Source organism: Propithecus coquereli, unplaced genomic scaffold, assembly GCF_000956105.1.
Source record: "Propithecus coquereli isolate 6110/MARCELLA unplaced genomic scaffold, Pcoq_1.0 Scaffold85, whole genome shotgun sequence".
In the NCBI taxonomy this organism is placed as follows: Eukaryota; Metazoa; Chordata; class Mammalia; order Primates; family Indriidae; genus Propithecus; species Propithecus coquereli.
In genome coordinates, this window is record NW_012154729.1 from 5,077,978 (window position 1) to 5,098,295 (window position 20,318).

General features: G+C 35.5%; 1 protein-coding gene across 2 annotated transcripts in view; it reads right to left on the reverse strand.

The window, feature by feature from the left end:
• The window catches only part of VEZT (vezatin, adherens junctions transmembrane protein), an 80,880-nt gene that overhangs the window by 36,428 nt on the left and 24,134 nt on the right, over positions 1-20,318 (reverse strand). For both annotated transcript variants that reach the window (XM_012664034.1, XM_012664033.1), the window contains exons 2-5: positions 13,431-13,562; positions 11,168-11,257; positions 4,970-5,145; positions 2,024-2,299 (exon numbers count right to left, since the gene is read on the reverse strand). In XM_012664034.1, the coding sequence (XP_012519488.1) occupies positions 2,024-2,299; positions 4,970-5,145; positions 11,168-11,257; positions 13,431-13,562 (674 nt within the window). The remainder of the gene's footprint in view (positions 1-2,023; positions 2,300-4,969; positions 5,146-11,167; positions 11,258-13,430; positions 13,563-20,318) is intronic.

Below are 20,318 nucleotides of genomic sequence, written 5' to 3' on the forward strand. Positions count from 1 at the left end.
ATCCTAAACCAAACTTAAGAATTATATGGGCTGGGCGCAGTGGCTCATGCCTGTAATCCTAGCACTCTGGGAGGCCAAGGCGGGTGGATCGCTCAAGGTCAGGAGTTCGAGACCAGCCTGAGCAAGAGCGAGACCCCGTCTCTACTAAAAAATAGAAAGAAATGACCTGGACAACTAAAAATACATATATAGAGAGAGAAAAAAAATTAGCCGGGCATGGTGGCGCATGCCTGTAGTCCCAGCTACTCGGGAGGCTGAGGCAGAAGGATCGCTTGAGCCCAGGAGTGTGAGGTTGCTGTGAGCTAGGCTGATGCCACGGCACTCTAGCCAGGGCAACACAGTGAGACTGTCTCAAAAAACAAAAAAAAAACTGAAAATATTTCTAAAAAATTATGATTCAAGATTATTCCTCATAATTTTTTTTAACCCATTATCCAGTTAGATAAAGACAAATAAAGCACAGTTTCTTCTAATATTTCTTCTGCCTGTCTGCCACATGAATGGGTAGAAAGTATAATCTGCAGGTGAATCATGTCTAACTGGCCCACTTTGCCTCTTCATGCCCATCCCATATGTATGGGCAAATGTTAGAAAATCACAAAAGGCATGGAATCCTATATATTTCCCTAAATTTTACTTGGACACATAGCCACTTTGCTTAACCAGTCAGTCCTCTCAATAAAATGAAAAGGAGCTATTATTTAATTTGTGACTTTTTAACTTTTAAAATTTGATACTCAAACAACTGAAAATGTGCTATCCTCTATCAACAAGAAGTAGATTTCAGCTAATGGAAGGACAAATATGTCAACAGATACTAAGGATTATTATACTTTGAACTGAGCAGAAAGAGAAGTTATAAAATCCCTCTTAATGTCCTGGGATTGTTGTATAGAACATAACACAGTGAAGAACAAAATGATTCCTGGAAATTATTTTAATTCTCTGTTCCATAATTTTCCAGAAACAGCATTTATGTCAAGATTGTATAAGTAGTGTTCTAGAGCTGAGCAGTAAAAGATGAGATGACTATCAGAGGTTCTTCACTCCCCTTTTCATGATTTTCCAAATACAACTAATTAAGAGCAATGATTACCCTTTATCATGTACTTACTTTCTCTCACCTACAGATTGCAAAGGTTACACAAGTTATATAAATTATTAAATATACCAGAATACAACTGTCATCTGTTAGTGCTTAGCAGATAGCCTAGTATATTGGAAATAGACTTTAGAGTCAGATGGAATGGACTTGAATAGAAGTGCTCTACCACTTATAATTGTATGCCTTTAAGTGTATGAAAAAGTGACTAGCATAGCATATGGAACATAGTTGGTGCTCAATAAATGTAATTTTCCCTTTAATAATAGATTAAGTAGCTAGTATATCCTGTAGCTTAATATACTTACAGCTAGACTGGTGAATATTTAATTTCCCAAGGCAATGTAAAACATCAAAATTTGCATGACATTCTGAGAGTATCAGTGTCATAACATCTGCTAATATTTACCTTAAGAGTATTATTAATACATGTCAAGATTTTTTAAAATAAATTTATATCAAATACATCTATCATTTAAACTGGGGAAAGAGGGCATTTAATAGGGAGTAAAGGGAGCAAGGATTTACTGGGTAACTATTGCATGCTAGGTTCAGGGTTAGGCACCCTCTATACGTTTTCTCAGATAATCACATGGTAATATACAGAAATAATCATGATTCTTAAAGTACTTTGGTTTCTCAAAGTAAATAAGCAGAATCATACTACATATTAAATCTAGCACATAATATATTTAATCCTTCACTTAGCAGTTAATAGACTTTATTAAGTGCTAAAAAGAAACCCTCTTTTTTCCTATAAATGCAACAAGGAAATGAAAGTGGTAATAAATACTCTCCTTTAACTATGTAGTAGACAAGATTCATTTAAAAATGAAAATAGTCTGCGGCCACCCCGCCCTCACCGCGCCGGATCCCGTCTGCCCTCGGAAGCTAAAAATTAAAATAAAAAAATGAACTCACAGTGTAAATCCTCTGGAAATTACTTCAGTTTCTTGAATGAGACGTAAAGCTTTCCTCACAAGGTTAGTAAAAGCTCGGCTATTTGCTGCCATATCTTCCAAACGAACATTATATTTTTTTAGGGTCACTTGTAGTTTGGCTGTCCTCCAAAATCGCAAAGCTCTTATGACCAGATAAACAAATATAATCACTCCCCATACCAGCCAGGAAGATACAATCCACCAAGTGGGAAACATAATGAGCAAACTAATGAAGGCAAATAGCATTGAGACATCCCTAGGAACAGAGAAACCAAGAAAATGATATCCATCAGATTAGATAAAGAAAGGTGGGTTACTTTAATCGATAAAAACAAATATAAATTTAGGTTTAATGAAATAGATAAAATGCTAGCTTCTGTGGAAAGCATAACTTTATAAAATATGACATTTAGAAGGTAATGTGAAATAGTTTAAAAATATATAATATCTAGACAATGGTGCTTGGTATTAAAATCTAAGTTGCTAAGTTTAGGTGACATTAGAAATAGGTGTCTTCTGGAACCTGTAAAGGTGATTTTACAAAAGAAATTCAAAGAACTTCTCTGTAGGTGGTGACTGATGCTGAGCAGCACCAACAAAAGGCCTCTACACTTTATAAATATATATAGTCTGCAACTACAAATATCATCTGTTGCCTATAGGATAAAATCAAAGTTCATTAGGTCAGTCTACAAGACCTCTCAAAAACTGCCCCAGCCAGGTACAGTGGCTCATGCTTGTAATCCCAGCACGTTGGAAGGCTGAGGCGGCAGGATTGCTTGAGGACAGGAGCTCAAGACCAGCCTGGGCAACACAGCAAGATCCCATCTCTACAAATTTTTTTTTTTTAAGTTAGCCAAGCATGGTGGTGAGTGCCTATAGTCCCACCTACTTGGGAGGCTGAGGCAGGAGGATCACCTAAGCTCACGAGTTCAAGGGTTCAGTGGGCTATGATCGCGCCACAGCATTTCAGCCTGGGTGACAGAACAGACCGTGTCACTTAAAAAAAAAAAAAAAGCTGGACCAAACCATATCCTGAGTCAATTCTGAATCCCAGCCTCCATGCACTGTAAACCAGGATATCTCTCCCTCTCTTTTCCTTTTTGTCTGGTGTTAATCCCATATTTAGTACCAAAATCCTACTCCTTCAAACTCTCCTCTGATACCAACTCTTCTGTGAAGATTTTACCAAAAGTTTAAAATGGCGGCCTCTAATTCTAGTCAACCTCTCCTTTGTGATCCCAAAGCAATTGTAACCTTTCTCTTTTATGATACATATATAATAAAAATGATAATAAATACAAAAAAAGTTATCTTCTGAAACGACTGTTTTTTCCTGAATATAAAAGATATGGAATCCTTAACCTAATATGCAAAAATTATAGATTTCAAAATCCAATTGTACACATTTAAAAGTAAAAATACCATTTCAGAGATACTGTAAATTCTGTTTTCCTAAAATCAGACTAATTAGAAATAATATATATTTGATGAGCAGTTGTTTTGAATAAAGTCCTCTAATTTTAAATAATCATCATCACTAATTTTGAATATACACACTTACCATAGACCATGATATGGACAAGCTTTGTACTTTTACGCTGCTTTAATCAAAGTAAAAATATGTACAAAATTTTTTTATTCAGGTCAATTACAAATCTAATAGACTAAAATATAACTCTTAAGCTATGAAGGCTTTGGGGAAAATGTACATGTATAAGAAAGAGGGGAGTATAGGCGGGATGTATCTGAGGATAGCTGAAAAACATCAAGAATATCTGAAGAGAGTTACAGTCCTACCACAAAGAAAGTCACATGTAAGAATGTTTCTTAACAAATATTTGCCCTAACTTCCCTTAGAATCCCTAACTTTTTAGATGATACTGGTAATATTATGAAGTAAAATCTCATCATATACTTTCATGTTTTAACAGCAAACTCTAAAAGCATATACAAGTCTCATAGTTGCTTGAACACATTTGTGGCTAAAGGAAACTTAAAAGCAAAGTAGTATATTCCTAAAACCTATGGTTCCTTCTAGCAGCTCCTTAAATACTTATGTTTTTGAGGGGTAAGATGCTTTACTTCCTTGTGATGATACCTGAGTGACTACAGATTCGGAAAACACCATACTTTACCACCTGTTACAATAGGAAGCATTTGTCAGTGTGATAGGAAAGACATAAATCCAGAACCTTGAGGCCAATGAATGTAACTGCCTGTTTAACTTGAACAGTTTGAGCAGTGACTTAACGCACTGCTTGATTCATTCCTCCTTTATCTATCAAATTTAATAAACTCTAACAGGAAGAAGACATCCACAATTCTTTATACGTAATCCTTTTTTACTATTCATTCATTCTTCTTCTTCTTTTTTTTGTTTTTTGGGTCAGATTATGACTTAAGACTTTTGCATTAGAACTAAATACTTTAAGTGGTTGAAGTTTTAGGATAGTCTGAATCATCAAATTATGTTCCTTATGATCTCTTCTCAGTCAACATAGCAAGAATCAGCTATCTACACCTATATCCCATCCTATTCTTGGTGTCTCTATAATATGGTTATGATAAAATCTATTAATAATAAAGAACTGGCTAGGTTTACATGTACATAGTTATATGGGTAAGAGAGATTCTTTTTGGCACATATTATACCTGTTTGTTGGGTTGGCAAGCACAGAATTAATTTTACTGAGTTGGGAGTACATAATAATCCAATTGGATTTTTTTCCCAGCTTCATTTTAAATAGCATTTACTTTAGAAAGGCACCTTTTTTTTCTTTTACCTCTGGTATATTGTTACCTCAGTTGTAACGCTAAATATATTGAATGTTTATGCCTTTACAATGGACAGCATGATGATGGATTTCCTCTGCTAATATTCTATATGTAAGCAGCCAAAGGACAGATGTTTTCTGGACAGTACCAAATATTAGGAGTTGCCAGGGAGCAAAGTGTTGGAAGGTGTCCATTTTCCTGTTGTTGAGGTTGCCCTGCAGACAGGATACTGGGATCAAGTAGCTCAATCAGCTCCACATCCTCTTGTAACAAGACTTCCTGTTGCAGGATGGTATGTAGTGAGTCAAGTCGAAATCCAATATCCTTGCCATTAAAATACCAGAAGAGAGGTATTAATACATACATAATATTGCGCTAAATGCTAAGCTCCTAATGTACTAATAAAATCTAGTGGTATTTACTAATATTTTCAGAACAGACTCCAAGAAGAAGAAATAACAGTCCAATCTATCTTCAGTATGATGGATAGGTTTTTATTTTCACTGTAAATGTGAAACAATAAAGATTGAAGTAGACATTGAGACATCAGATGTAAAATATAAATTTTTAATGAGATGTAAAGTAATTACAGATTAATAAACCTGTCTAGTTAAGCTTAATTAATTAAATTGCTGGGATATAACATGGAAAATATAATCCTATAACATAAAAGATGCTGTCCCTGAAACTCTAACAATATTGCCAATATTTAAGAATTGTACTAGCAGGATCAAGGCCTTCTAAAAATGAACATTCAGATATTTAAAAATACATGTTTAAGGAATGTAATGCAAAATCACACTACCATTTGCATAGCACTTTATAGTTTACAAAATGCCTTCACATATACCAGCTCATTTATTTCTTCTTTTCTTCCTTCTATTCATCTATTAAGGAATATCTTCTATAAGCCAGGCACCATGCTTGACACTGAAGACACAAAAAATCAACAAGACATACAAGTCTATACTCTTTTTAAAGAGTTCGTGATTTAATGGAGAGAATTGAAAAGTAAACAGTCACAATATAATGTGCAAAGGAGTGCAATGAGGTATACTGAGGGTACTATGAATATGGCATATAGGGACTAAACTTGTAACGAAGTCAGAGAAAGTCAGAGATGAAGCTGGAGCTACGACTTAAAGGGTGAACAAGAACTGGCCAGATGAAGGAGTTGGAAGAGTGGGTTGGGACAAAATAAAAGCCTTTCTAATTTGGGCAAATATAAGTCGTCTGATATTAGATGATAGTAGACTGTGTGTAGAATATATGTGAGAGATGCAGTGTTAGGGCAGATAGCTTAATTCTCACAGTAACCTGTGATGTACATTATCATCCTCCTCTCCATTGTATAGGGAGAAAACCAAAGCCCAAAGATATTAAGTAACTTTCCAGAATTCTGATTTTAAATCCTAAGTCTTTGGTAGTTGATTCTGCTTCCCTGTATATAGTCTGCCCCAAAAGAAAACTTACTTATTTTGTATTAAATTTAGTTAACAGAGTGATCCTATTTTATAATCAAAATAAAGAGAACTTATAATGGACAAGGTATTTAGCAATTGAAGTTAAGCCTGTTAGGTCTAGTGTTTGAAGGCAGTAAGTTTGCTCTTCTTAACCATCCTTACACCACAGATTCCAACGCTAGCTGATCATAATAGGTTTTTTTTTTTTTTATTCCCTAGTACCTGGTATGCAATAAGGGGGATTTAAGTAGGAATGTGATCTATATATGAAACTGAGCACATGATCTCTTTTTTTTTCTATTAAAAACAAAAAGTGAAATTCTTAAAGCAGTATTTTTATAAAGTAAGTGTACACAGTAATTCACTGCAAGCACCCTTGGTTAAATTCTGCTTACATAGGATATTTAGACATATTATACCAAAAGGAACGTCTAGTCCATGCAAAAGAGATGAAAATGGTCACTTCATCTCAATTTGTAATGGCCCAGTATTATTTTATCCCATGCAAATACCTACTCATATTGTTGGGAGACTAAGCAGCAAATAAATGGGAAGTAAGCGCATGACCTCTTGATCATGGTTATGTGTCACTCTCAGAGAAGAAGAATATTTTTAACATGAGGCCTACTGGATATAGTTTCTTTATCTTCAGTCCAGAAAGAGAACATCTTCTCAATGGAATGTTGATCTTTCTTTTAGCCTAATGTGGCTTTTTTACTATCTATTGACATACTCTGCATGTACCACTGCAACACTCTTACGTTTCATATTCGAACAATTGCCTCCTCTCTCTTCTTACAATCCCGAATCTAACATTAGGAAACACTTACTTAATTTGACGTCCCACCCCACTTTCACAAAGAGAGAGCAGCACAACTCACTTGACACTACTGTTTCAGGGATGGAGGGAAGGAGGGCAGGAGACAGAGCATGGTAGCTTTTCAAATAATCTCTGAAATGAATCTTCACATATTGATCTTACCATTAAATATTTGGTTTGGATTAGATATAACCATATTGAAATACAAGTATTAGAAATCAAACTTCTGCTACAAAAGCTTTAAATCATACATTTTATGAGACTTCTTTGTACCTTTATAGGGGTAAGTTTAAAGAAGCCTGACTAGACAAAGGCTAAGGCTGACAAAGTGGAGGAAAGCTATTAATGTAAAATGGGAGCAATCTCTCTTCACAGATGGAGATTCTATTTAATCAATTATTCGCTTTCTTCAACACCACTCCTTGGCATCAGACCTGTGTGCAAAACTGGGATAACACCTCCCCCAAACCAATATGTTTAGAGGTAGTATTAATACCTTTGAGAATATTTAATTCAAAAGTGTGACAAATCAACAACCTACAATCATTCATACATATTAATAAGCTTGAAAGGGACCAAGACATGCCAAATAACTAAAGCAGTGATATCTTAGTGATTACATTGCCCTTACAGAGGAAAAACTTGAACTATATTCTGACCATTATAGCTGTTTAAATTGAATTGGATTAAATTAATGAATTAAGTTTCTTTCTTAAGAATAAAATGTAGGCCAGGCACAGTGGCTCACACCTGTAATCCTAGCCCTTTGGGAGGCCGAAGAGGGAATATCACTTGAGGTCAGGAGTTCAAAACTAGCCTAAGCAAGAGCGAGACCATGACTGTACAAAAAAAAAAAGAAAAATCAGCCAAGCATGGCAGTGCGCACCTGTAGTCCCAGCTACTTGGGAGGCTAAGGCAGGAAGATAGCTTTAGCCCTGGAGTTTGAGGTTGCTGTGAATCATGATGACACCACTGCTCTCTAGCCAGGGCAACAGAGCAAGACTCTGTCTCAAAAAAAAAAAAAAGAAAAAGAATAAAATGTAGAATTATATATTATTCTTCAATTATGAAAATAAGAACTGCAGAAAATATGGAAACTGTTACAATATAGCGATCAAACTACCAGAAAAAATAGACATCAGCCAAATTAAGAAACATGTCATAACAGCCCTATTTGGACTGAGAAGCATAGGTCCAGGTCTCAAACAAATGAAGAAATTGAAAAAGTACTAATTATTAACATGATCGACTTAAATATTAGGTATCATCTGCATAGATAGGAGCTCTGTGCTGTTGGGAGGTAGACTGTGTAAGCTTTGGCTCACCATTGACAAGTCTGAGTGCCAAGACTTAGTGACTAGGTTTATATTCTGGCTCCACAACTTAAGCAAGTTAAGAACTTCTCTGTGCCAATTTCCTCATCGGCAAAATGGAGATAATAAAAGTGCCTACCTCATAGGGTTGTTGTGAGGATTAAATAAGTCAATATCTATAAGATACTAAGACGAGTATCTGGCATACTGTAAGTATTATGTGTTAGCTATTAGTATTGTTACTACATATGAAATAATTAAAACAATAAAGAAAAGCACATGTTGGACATAGATGTAATATAAAAACTTACAGAATATAGCACAGATAATTATTACTAGGCTGATGCAGAAAATGAGAGATACAATTGGCTGAAGTTTTGGGGAAAGCCTTAAGGAAAAGCTAGGACTACTTATTGAAAAGATTCCAATGGACTGAGGAAAAAATGGAAAGAATTCCATCACAGCTTAATAGCACAAACACGGACATACAGAATAAGCATGGAATGAAGGAAAAGGAAGACTGAGTGTTGATGAAAATACTGGTGGACAAAGCTGGAAAGGTAGGTTAGGGCCAAATTATGCAGACTGTTTAATGCTGAAGTGATATATTTATACTTCATTTGATAGATAATAGAGATCTGTTTATGATCTAAATAATCTAAATAGGGAATATGATCTAAGGCATGAGCAAGTATGTTAGGAAGATTTCTTCCCGGATGGAATGAAAAGGGTATGAGAAGGCACAGCTAAAAAATTAAGAGATTTCTATTTTTTTTGACAGGGATAGAGAAGGGAACTTATTCATGTGTCAATATATTTCAATGATCTTACACACTTTTTAAATCACAGTACATTTCATAAAGCTGATATGAGGATCAAATGAGATAACATGTGTGAAAGCACTTTATAGGCTAAAAAGTGCTTAAAAAGTGCTATTACCAATACCATCATAGTTGCTATAAAGGAATTTTTATTAATCTTTAAGAAAAGTACTATAAAAATGAATAATAATAAAATGTTGAGATATCATGGAGCAATTGCCAATATTTTTATAAAAGGAAAGAGGGCCTGCTTCAATATCTGTATTGCTAACAAAAATTTTAAATATGTCACAATCAAGGGGAAAAAGTCAAGTAATCTCATACCAAAAGCCAACTGGACAATTCCTTGTTCCATTAATAGTAAACTATTTCTTAGGTACATATTCCTACAATTCTCTACAATACAGGCATGAAGGGGAGGCATACAGAAGCTGACACTATATTATAGTGAAATATAACATGAAACACGTGGCCAATGTCAAAGAGCCAAGAGTGAAAAGACCAGGCCTGGCTGGGCGCAGTGGCTTACACCTATAATCCTAGCACTCTGGGAGGCCGAGGCAGGAGGATTGCTTGAGGCCAGGAGTTCGAGACCAGCTTGAGCAAGAGTGAGACCCCGTCTCTACAAAAACTAGAAAAAATTAGCTGGGCATAGTAGCAGGCAGCACCTGTAGTCCCAGTTACTTGGGAGGCTGAGGAATAAGTACTGCTTGAGCCTAGGAGTTTGAAATTGCAGTGAGCTGTGATGACGCCACTGTACTCTAGCTAGGGCAACAGAGTGAGACTCTGTCTCCAAAAAAAGAAAAAGACCAGGCCTACGCAGACTATGATTAAACCACAGAAAAATGTATGATGTGTCCATATACCTTATCACAGTCCTAGTATCACTGAAGAATGAGATAGCTCCACCTGGATAAAGATGACATTCTATGTAGATGACAAGACACTTCACTGACCTTTTCAATACACCTTCTACAAAGATGAAACCCTGAACAGAGAACTTGACAATTTGGATTGCTAAAAAAGTTATTTTAGTCAGTCAAAAAATAATAATACTCAAGCTAGAGAGGTAGTATGTTATAGTGGAAAGAGCATGGGCTCTTGAACCAGGAGATCTGGGTTCAAATTCTGGCTCTATCACTTTCTGGCTGAACATTTTTGAACAATTCACTTATTAAGTTATTAAAACGAACTGAATTGTCTGCACCATGGCTTTCTCACTGGTGAAATATGCTAAATCTTACAGTGTTGTTCAAATTACCAAATCAAAAATGGGAAAGCACTTTGTAAACCATCTTTTTACAAACATTAATTTACAAGAATGATAATTCTTAAGGTCACAGGCCAACAGGGGATCCTGAAACCGGCTTACTTACAACTTGATTACTCCTTCTGGGAGCCACGAGAACGTTATAACTTGAATTTGCTAGCTAAACTCCCTGGATTTTGTATTGTTACGATGTCAGAATGTTCAAGTATGCAGCCTTTGGAGTTATATTACAGCAGAAAGTAGAAAAAAAAGAAAGCCCCACAGGAATCACAAAGACTCTCAATGTTGACTATTTGAAGCCTGTAGGAAATTCTGTAATTTATCACTCTCATGAGATTGAACTGTTCCCACTAATGAATATATTCCCTTCCCTACCGAGAGGAATACCTGTCAATAGAGGAAGATGGTGGTAGTAAATTAGTAATCTTAACAAATAAGGTTTTAATAACTCCCAGAATATTCCATTCTAAGTGGCTAATAACCTCTTATAAAAGCTATGAACAATACCAATAAGCCCAAATTAAAAGGTTCTCAGTTATTAAAGAATTTCTAATAAAAATCAATCTGCTCAAATTGGGAACAAAACAAATTCTGCTTCAACAATTCTCTCACTAATAAATTGGAGAACTGAAAAGTGACAAAAAGAAGTAAACACTTACCAACTTGTGAAGTAAGTCATCTTTCTTACTGCATTGAGAAAAAAAAATCCAACTTTTGATGGTTTCAGCCACTTTTAACAGGATGCTTTGCTGAAAGAGATGAATGACATCGTATAGCATTATTAAGCACACCCAAACAGCAGAAAAACTTCAAATAACTTACCTCTAATCAATCAGAATTTTTATCAGAAAAAGGGAGAAAAAATCGTTATACTCTTCGTCAACATGTCTCAGCCTCCTTAACTGCACATCAGAATCACTTGCAGATTTTAGTTAGAAACATATTCCCAGGCCCCCAAACTAAAGATTCTGATTGAACAGATTTGTAATGAGGCCTGGAAATCTGATTTTTTTCTAAAGTATACTTAGAGGGTACAGGTAGTTTTTTGTTACATGGATGAATTGCATAGAGGAGAAGTCTAGGCTTTTAGTATACCTATCACTGGAAATCTGATTTTTAAAAATCAGAGCAGCCAGAAGTCACATTGATTCAGCCCATTTATCTTTAGAACACTATATACTATCTATGTCAACATGACTATGGTATTTATTTCAGAATGAAAACACAGGGTGCTCCAAGTTCTCAAATATTAAGAGATTATAGCCAAGGGAATAATTATAGCCAAGGAGCATGATTAAAAAGATATTTAATAATCCAGTTTAACAACAATAAAGGCCTAAAACTAGGTAATGAATGTAAAAATGGTAATGAAGAAGGGTTAAATTTTAGACACATAGAAGTTGACTTGGTATCATTTAGTGACCAAAGCAATGCAGGAGTGACAGGAAATGGTAAGATAACTGAGAGGGTGGTGGTTTGGATATAGAAGGAACATATTTTTTGTTTGTTTATTTTGGGGGTGGCTGAGGAAAGAAGTCCTATATTAAACATGTAGAATCTGAGCTTCCTGGGGCACATGAAAGTAGAAATGTCTAATAAGCATTTGGAACTCAACAAAGCCTGGAGAATGGACATTAAGCGGCCAAAGAAGGCAAAAAAGTAGATGACATCGATCAGGGAAGGCAACAAGTTGAGAAAAGGGCCTAATGCTAAAACCTTATAGAAAAAACTTTAAGAATAATCACAGGAAAAGACCAGGCAAAAAGAGAATGAATATTCATGGTAGGAATACTAGGACACACTACTCAATAAATACTTAACAAAAATCACATACAAAAGTAAAAGTTAGGAAAGAGAGGGCAATTAATGCTAAGGACTGTTTCGTCAAGAATTCATATTATAGCTGGGCATGGTGGTTCATGCCTGTAATCCTAGCATTCTGGGAGGCCGAGGCAGGAGGATCACTTGAGGTCAGGAGTTTGAAACCAACCTCAGCAAGAGCAAGATCCTGTCTCTACTAAAAATAGAAAGTAATTAGCCAGGCAGCTAAAATTAGCCGGGCATGGTGTGCACGCCTGTAGTTCCAGCTACTCTGGAGGCTGAGTCAGGAGGATCGCTTGAGCCCAGTAGTTTGAGGTTGCTGTGAGCTACGCTGACGCCACGGCACTCACTCTAGAATCCAGATTTCACTCCTCAAAGAATGAGGAAATCTGGGGTTTTTTTTTCTATTAATTAGAATTCCTTTGGTTAATACTGAAATGTACTAGAATATTTTCTTATTTTAGTAAATATGGCTAACAGAACATAAATGAATCTATTGAATGTATTTTATAGAACATAATGGATATTCTCCTAATATCACAGCCTCACAATGCTGGACATCAATTATGAGATATTTATTATATAAAAATATATAATTCTGTAGATATAAAAGGCATTAAAAATTGAAGTAAAATATACCCACACTCCATTACATACCCTTGAAACTGTGTTTAAGAAATATCAGTTTCCTTTCTTATAATTTGTGCTCTTTCAAAAAAAGATTTAAAGAAAAAAAATTCCAGTTAATATAGGATTCCTATTAGTTGAGTTCCATTAAAGTTTTATTATACTTTCCTGATTCCCTCTGGATAATGTCAATATTTAAGCAAATAATATATTTTAATTCTCAACCATATTAATTTCCTTACCAGATACAAATTACCCACAAAATATTCCCAAGCAGCAAGGCTTCATGTTTATCTAAACAGACAATTGATAAAGTAAGATAAAGTCCAGTGTGAGGAAGGTCAGGAAGGTGCTTATGAGGTGCTTTTTTTTTTGTTTTTGTTTTTTTACAAGCGTAAGGGAAAAAGCAGTTTGAATAGTCAGTAAGGTAAAGAACAAAAGATTAAACCATAAAGAATGAGCATGCTTTCTTACTTTTGGCAGGACTCTTGAAGGAGGCTTTTGTTGTCCCTCTGCCATGCACTTTTCTGTTTTTGGTGACAAAGAAGAACATATTTCAAAGTCTGTGTGTCCAAGATCCTGCAAGTACTGGTAAAGTGGAGAATTCTGAAAGAGACATATAAAATACAGCAAATTTCAAGATTGTTGTTATTTCAAAAGTTTTAGTTAGAGGCCAAATTCAATATTAAACTTCACTATCATGACTAGTATAATCCAATTTATTTAAGGTTTCTTCTATAAGAATTGAATTATCTGTTACAATACAATGCCATTTAATGACCAAAAAACATGAAAATATGCTCAACATCACTAATCATGAGGGAAATGTAAATTAAAATCACAATGAGATACTACCTTACCCCTGTAAGAATGGCAATTATTAAAAAGTCAAAAAACAATAGATGTTGATGCAGATGCAGTGAAAAAAGAAAACACAGGCCGGGCGCAGTGGCTCATGCCTGTAATCTTAGCACTCTGGGAGGCCGAGGCAGGTGGATTGCTTGAGCTCAGGAGTTCGAAATCACCTTGAGCAAGAACGAGACCCCGTCTCTACTAAAAATTAGAAAGAAATTAATCAGACAACTAAAAATACACAGAAAAAATCAGCCGGGCATGGTGGCGCATGCCTGTAGTCCCAGCTACTCGGGAGGCTGAGGCAAAAGGATCACTTGAGCTCAGGAGTTTGAGGTTGCTGTGAGCTAGGCTGATGCCACGGCACTCACTCTAGCCCAGGCAAAAGAGTGAGACTCTGTCTCAAAAAAAAAAAAAAAAGAAAACACTTACACACTGTTGGTGGGAATGTAAACGAGTACAACCTCTGTGGAAAACAGTCTGGAAATTCCTCAAAGAAATAAAAGTAGACCTACCATTTGATCCAGCAATCCCACTACTGGCTATCTACCTAAAGGAAAAGAAGTCATTTTATAAGAAAAGATACCTGCACCTGAATATTTATCACAGCACAATTCACAATTGCAAGGATATAGAGTCAGGTTGATCATCACCTGATAAGTGGTTAAAGAAAATGTGGTATATGTACACCATGGAGTACTACTCAGCCATAAAAGGAATGAAACAATGTCTTTTACAGCAACTTGGATGGGAATGGAGAACATTATCCTAAGTGAAGTATTTCAGGAATGGAAAAACAAATATCACATGTTCTCACTTATAAGTGGGAGTTAAATGATGGGTATATATGATCATAAAGCAGTGTAATGGGCATTGAAAACTAAGAAGTGGGTAGGCTGACAGGGATGAGGGATAAAAATCTACCTATTGGGTACAATGTACACTATTCTCGTGACAGGTACACCAGAGCCCTGACTTCAGCATTATACAATCCATCCACGTAATAAAAAACACTTGTGACCCCTAAATCTATTGAAATAAATAAACAAACACTAAGATGCCATTTAACACAAATAAATCAACAAACAATTCAACAGAGTGCCCCAAAATGGAAAAACTCTATAAAAGAAACACACAAGATTTTTTTGAGTGAGTACCAGCAAGAAAAAATGGATTTAGGAATATAAATAGATTGTTAAGCAATTACTTTGCCCAAATTTTTGTAGTGTTAGAGTAGACTGCTTCAAAATAGCCAATGCTGGCTATAGAAAGCTCCTAAGAAGATCTAGAGTGAAAAATAGTTATTACTCAAAACCAAGAAGAATTAAACAATGATTGTATTATATTAATTTAACTTTATCATACCATCATACTTATGAATTTATTCAAGCACAAATATGTATTGATTCTACCATATGCTCAGCACTGTGAACAAACATAAAACTCTTCAAGAAAGTTACCTTAGATAAGCTATATCTCACATATAAGCATATGGCAAATGATAGACAGTATGGCTAATAAAAGCATTAGAACATAGTGGTTAAGAACACAAACTCGGGAGGCAAATAGGTTTAAATCTCAACCCTGCCTCTTACTAACTAAGTAATCTATGGCAATTTATAATCTTTCTGTGCTTCTGCTGTCTCATCTAAAAATGGGAGTAATAATAACACTTAATTCAAAAGAGTTCTTATGAAAACTAAATTAACATATAGCATTACAATAGTCTCTGGCACATAGTAAGCACTCAGTTTACACTTTTAACTATATATAAGCTATGTGGAAAGAGCACAGGTTTTTGGAACAGTCCCCCATGCCCAATCATTCCAACCCCATCAGAAAGAAATATCAACATCACTGAGGTAAATCTACTCGATAACTCTCTGGATAAATAGCAAGCTTTAATTTTAACTTTCAACTTTCTCTAAAGCACAAAGCTGGTAACATGTTTAAAAATAAATCTTGGTTCCATTGAACAAAATATTTAAATCTTCAAAAATACTGTATGTTAGGTGTTAGAGATGTAACAGCAACAACAACAAAAACCCAACAACACATCTAACAAAATACCACATGGCAAAATCTCAATTAAGTATTTTACCAGCATCATCTCAGTTAAGGTTCAAAACAAACCCTAAATGGTATTATGATTATCATCATCATCATTATTATTGTTATTTCCATTTCATAGATGAGGAAAGAGATTCACTCAGTTAGAGAAAGCAGGACAAAGAGGATTGACCGAGAAGTCTGACTCCAAAGCCAACACTCTGAAATATATACTACGCTACCTAAAATAAGAAACAGTTCCCCCTGTGTCTAGTGAGGAAGACAGCAAAAAACTTAGTTATAGTTTAGTATAAAGTCACTAAGCAAGTTAACAATGACAGGGATGTACTGGATGCTATGGAGAGGAGAGACAGCCAAATTAGACAATGACTTTTAGGGGATATATTCTTACATTCAGAAGAATGAGAAAGAGTGGTAATTTGCTAGACTGGTAGCAATTTGCTGGGTATCAATCTGAGAAAACAAGATTGAATCAAAAGCTACATTTAATCTTTTTTAAGAAAAATATTTTAAAAATTATAAGAAGGCATATCTTTCTCATACCTCCACCAGATTTTAAATCCCTGGTGGCAAAAAATGGTTAATCTCTATATCACCCATAGTATATATTCAAATATTGCCTTGAATTAATCTGTATTTTTAAATTGAACTGTGACCCTCACCCGACCCTGCTCCCAGGGTGACAAAAGAACAAGAACGCTAGTTCATTTGTTTGGGCTGACCTTTTGCAAAGTTTACATACTTTAAGAAAAAAATTCGTTTTTGAGGCAGTAGAACTCTTTCTTCAAATGAACTCCCATGGGGGAAGAACAATAAATAAGACGGATCAAAGTGGAGTTACTCTAACTTAGGGTCAGAAACCTTTTTCTGTAAAAGGCCAGATAGTAAATATTTTAGACTTTGCAGGCCATATGGTCTCTGTCACAACTAATCAAGTCTGCTGCTATAGTGAGAAAGCAGACACAGACAATACGTAAACCAATGAGTGTGGTTACGTCCCAATAAAAGTTTATTTATGGACATTGAAATTCGAACTTCAAATAATTTTCATGTGTCACAACACCATTCTTTTGATATTTTCCCCAGCCATTTAAAAACATTAAAACCATTGTTTGCTCACTAGTCGTAAAAAAATGAGCAATGGGGCTGGCAAATCTGGCCCAAGAGCCTTAATTTGCTGACCCCTGTTCTAATTAAAGTCTCAATCAAGATCTGGAGGCACACTCTGTCTGCTATCTGTTCTCTGGGAAGAGGCTTAGAGGCTGGGGGTGGGGGTAAATTTCTTTTTATTTAGATTATAACATCATTTTTACTGCACATACAGCTGATGCCCCCTCAGCACTGACCCCAATGTCCCTTCCTTTTCTGGTTTATGTCACAGCTAGGAAAATAACAAAATGGATTACCTGTAGCATAGAATTTTTTAACAATGATAGAAGAGAAACAATGAATACTTTGTTTTTCATATGTGTTCTGCATATAAGCTTAGAGCATACATACTCAGTTTGAATCATCATAATGTGGAACACTTGCTGTTTCATATTTCATAAAAACAGCAGCATTAATCATTCACCTTGTATACCACAGATAATGTCCAACGGCATCATATGATACAGTAAATTCTACCAGTAGCTTCTTCTGAAAACATAAAACTTCTCAGCTTTTTGGCTGGTTACACAAGCTTCTTGCTAAAGGTGTGATATAACCATTTCTGCTACGTAACTGAATGATGCCTTAGTAGTTTTGGTTTCTTCCCCATCTTTAGTGACAAACTTCATCACTTTCATCCTAGAAAGTATTGTATGACCCTTCCAGAAAAATCTGGCTTGCTAAGGTTATCACTGTACTTTGTTACATGGCTTTCTGTAACAATTTGACAAAGTTTCATAGAAGACAATCTTTTGGAGACAGGAGCGAATGCACTGCAAGTCCAATAAAATAGTTGCTAGTCAGTCATCTACCACTACATTTCACATTTATACTTCTCTATTTTTGGCTGTTAGTGCAAATCACATCACTTACTAACACATACAAACCCAGATACTGTATGAACACTAAAGCTCTATTCATTACGTTTACATTAATTCTTTAAAAATGTTTGGGGATAAAATTACTATCACTTTTTCTCTGAAAGTGCCAAATAACCTGTGTGTAATTAATTGGTTTCAGAAAAATCACATCCTGACCAGTGGGTCTCAATTTTTTTGGTCTCAGGATTCCTTATGGTCTTAAAAATCATTGAGGGCCTCAAAGAGCTTTTATTTATGTAGATGTCTAATGACATTCATCATATTAGAAATTAAAACTAAAAAAATTAAATATTTATTATTTTACTTAAAAACAGTAATATGCCCATTACAATGTTAATGTAAACAATATATTTTTAATGAAATAATTTTCCAAAATAAAACAAGTTTATTGAGAAAAGTGGATTATTTTACATTTTTGTAAATCTCTTCATCATCTGGCTTAGTAGAACAATGCTGGATTCTTACGTCTGCTTCTGCATTCAATGTGTGGCAATTTATTGTTTTGGGTAAAGTATACAGAAAATCAAGCCATAAACAGACACGTAGTTGGAAAGGGAGAAGTATTTTAATAGCCTTTCTGCTGGGCGTGGTGCCTCACGCCTGTAATCCTAGCACCCTGGGAGGCCAAGGCAGGAGAATTGCTTGAGCTCAGGAGTTCAAGAACAGCCTGACCAAGAGCAAGATCCACGTCTCTACAAAAAATAGAAAAACTTAGTCGGGCATGGTGTTGCACACCTGTAGTCCCAACTACTGGGAAGGCCGAGGTAGGAGGATCGCTTGAACTCAGGGGTTTGAGGTTGCAGTGAACTATGATGATGTCACTGCACTATACCCAGCATGACAAAGCAAGACTCTGTCTTAAAAAAAAAAAAAAAAAAGTCTTTTCCGATAACTGTAGTATCAAAGAATAGCCATATCAAAACTTGACAGGCAATAGTTTCAGAAAGGTTCATTTTAACACAGAATATGCAACCATACTGATGAGCATTTTGTGTACTGTGTATGCATGAAAGAATGAGTGAAAAAGGTAAACAGTGTCTTAGTATTACAACGTGATCACCAAATATAAAATGATTTATTTTTATTTTTTCTTTTATAGCAAGGTGAGGCAGTTTTCTCTATTATTATAAATTTTTTCCACTGGTTGAAGAAAAATACAACCACAAATATTTTAGTTGTTTTCTGAAGACAAGTCATTAGAACTGGACTCAAACTATAATTTCAAACTATTAGAGAATGTTACTGTTGCCAAAAGAAATATGAGAAACCTCAGACACAGCATGTGGGAGCTCCTCCTCAGGAAATCCTTCTGGTTCACTATTCCTGTAAATTTTAGCTGACAGAAAACACGTATCATAACACCAGAAAGAATTTTGCTATATGAAAAAGCCAAGAGCCTTTGGTTCTAGTCGCTGAAACACAGTTTTGCAAGAAAAATAAAAAAAAATGGAGAGAAACCCCCAAAATTTTTGCTGAAGAAGGACTTCAAGAAAAATGACTCATTCAAGTCCTACACTACTGGCACTGCATGCCAGCCTCCCTCCCCAGCCCACATAAAGATATCAGATCCCCTACCCATTTAATACACTGCTTATTTTCTTCATGATCTATCATACATTCTGTAAAGTGCCAGTATCATTATTGCTGGTTTGTTTTTTTTTTTAAGAGACAGGGTTTCTCTCTGTTGCCCAGGCTCAAGTGCAGTAGCATGATCATAGCTCACTGTACCTTGAATTCCTGGGCTCGAGTGATCCTCCAGAATCAGGGCCACAGGCATGTGCCTGCCTATTTTTTCAAATTTTTTTCTGTAGAGGCAGAGGTCTCCCTATGTTGACCAGGCAGGTCTCAACTCCTGGCCTCAACTGACTTGCCCACTTCAGCCTCCCAAAACACTGGGATTACAGGTGTGAGCCAACACGTCTTGCCTGCATTTTAAAATGAAGATTAACTAGTTTAGAAATGGAAGTGATGGGTAAAATGTTTTATTACTAACTTCACTCTTCCAAACTGCTTTATACCCTTACAGATAGAACAAGTTGTAAGCTTTCGGGTCTACGACCAGAGAGGAATAGCCCAAAGATGGCAGAATTAGGCAACTCACTTGATAATAAATATTAATACTTACTGAACATCCCCCATGTGCCAGGAAACATTTAGGCATGGGATAAAACAAAACAAGTAGAGGTCTTTGCTAAAATGCTTCATCCTTTGATACTTACTAATAAGACTATGGTTTATCAGTCTTTCAACATTACTGAGGAAAATACTGAGTGGTCTGGTACTTATTAGGTAGGCTCTGTTTCTAGAAAATCCTTTCTTTGTCTCAGCTTCCTTAAGAACAAAATAAGAATGTTATGAGATTCTTAAACTTGTTCATGTGGTAAAATAAAATTCATGATGCTCTCTGAGA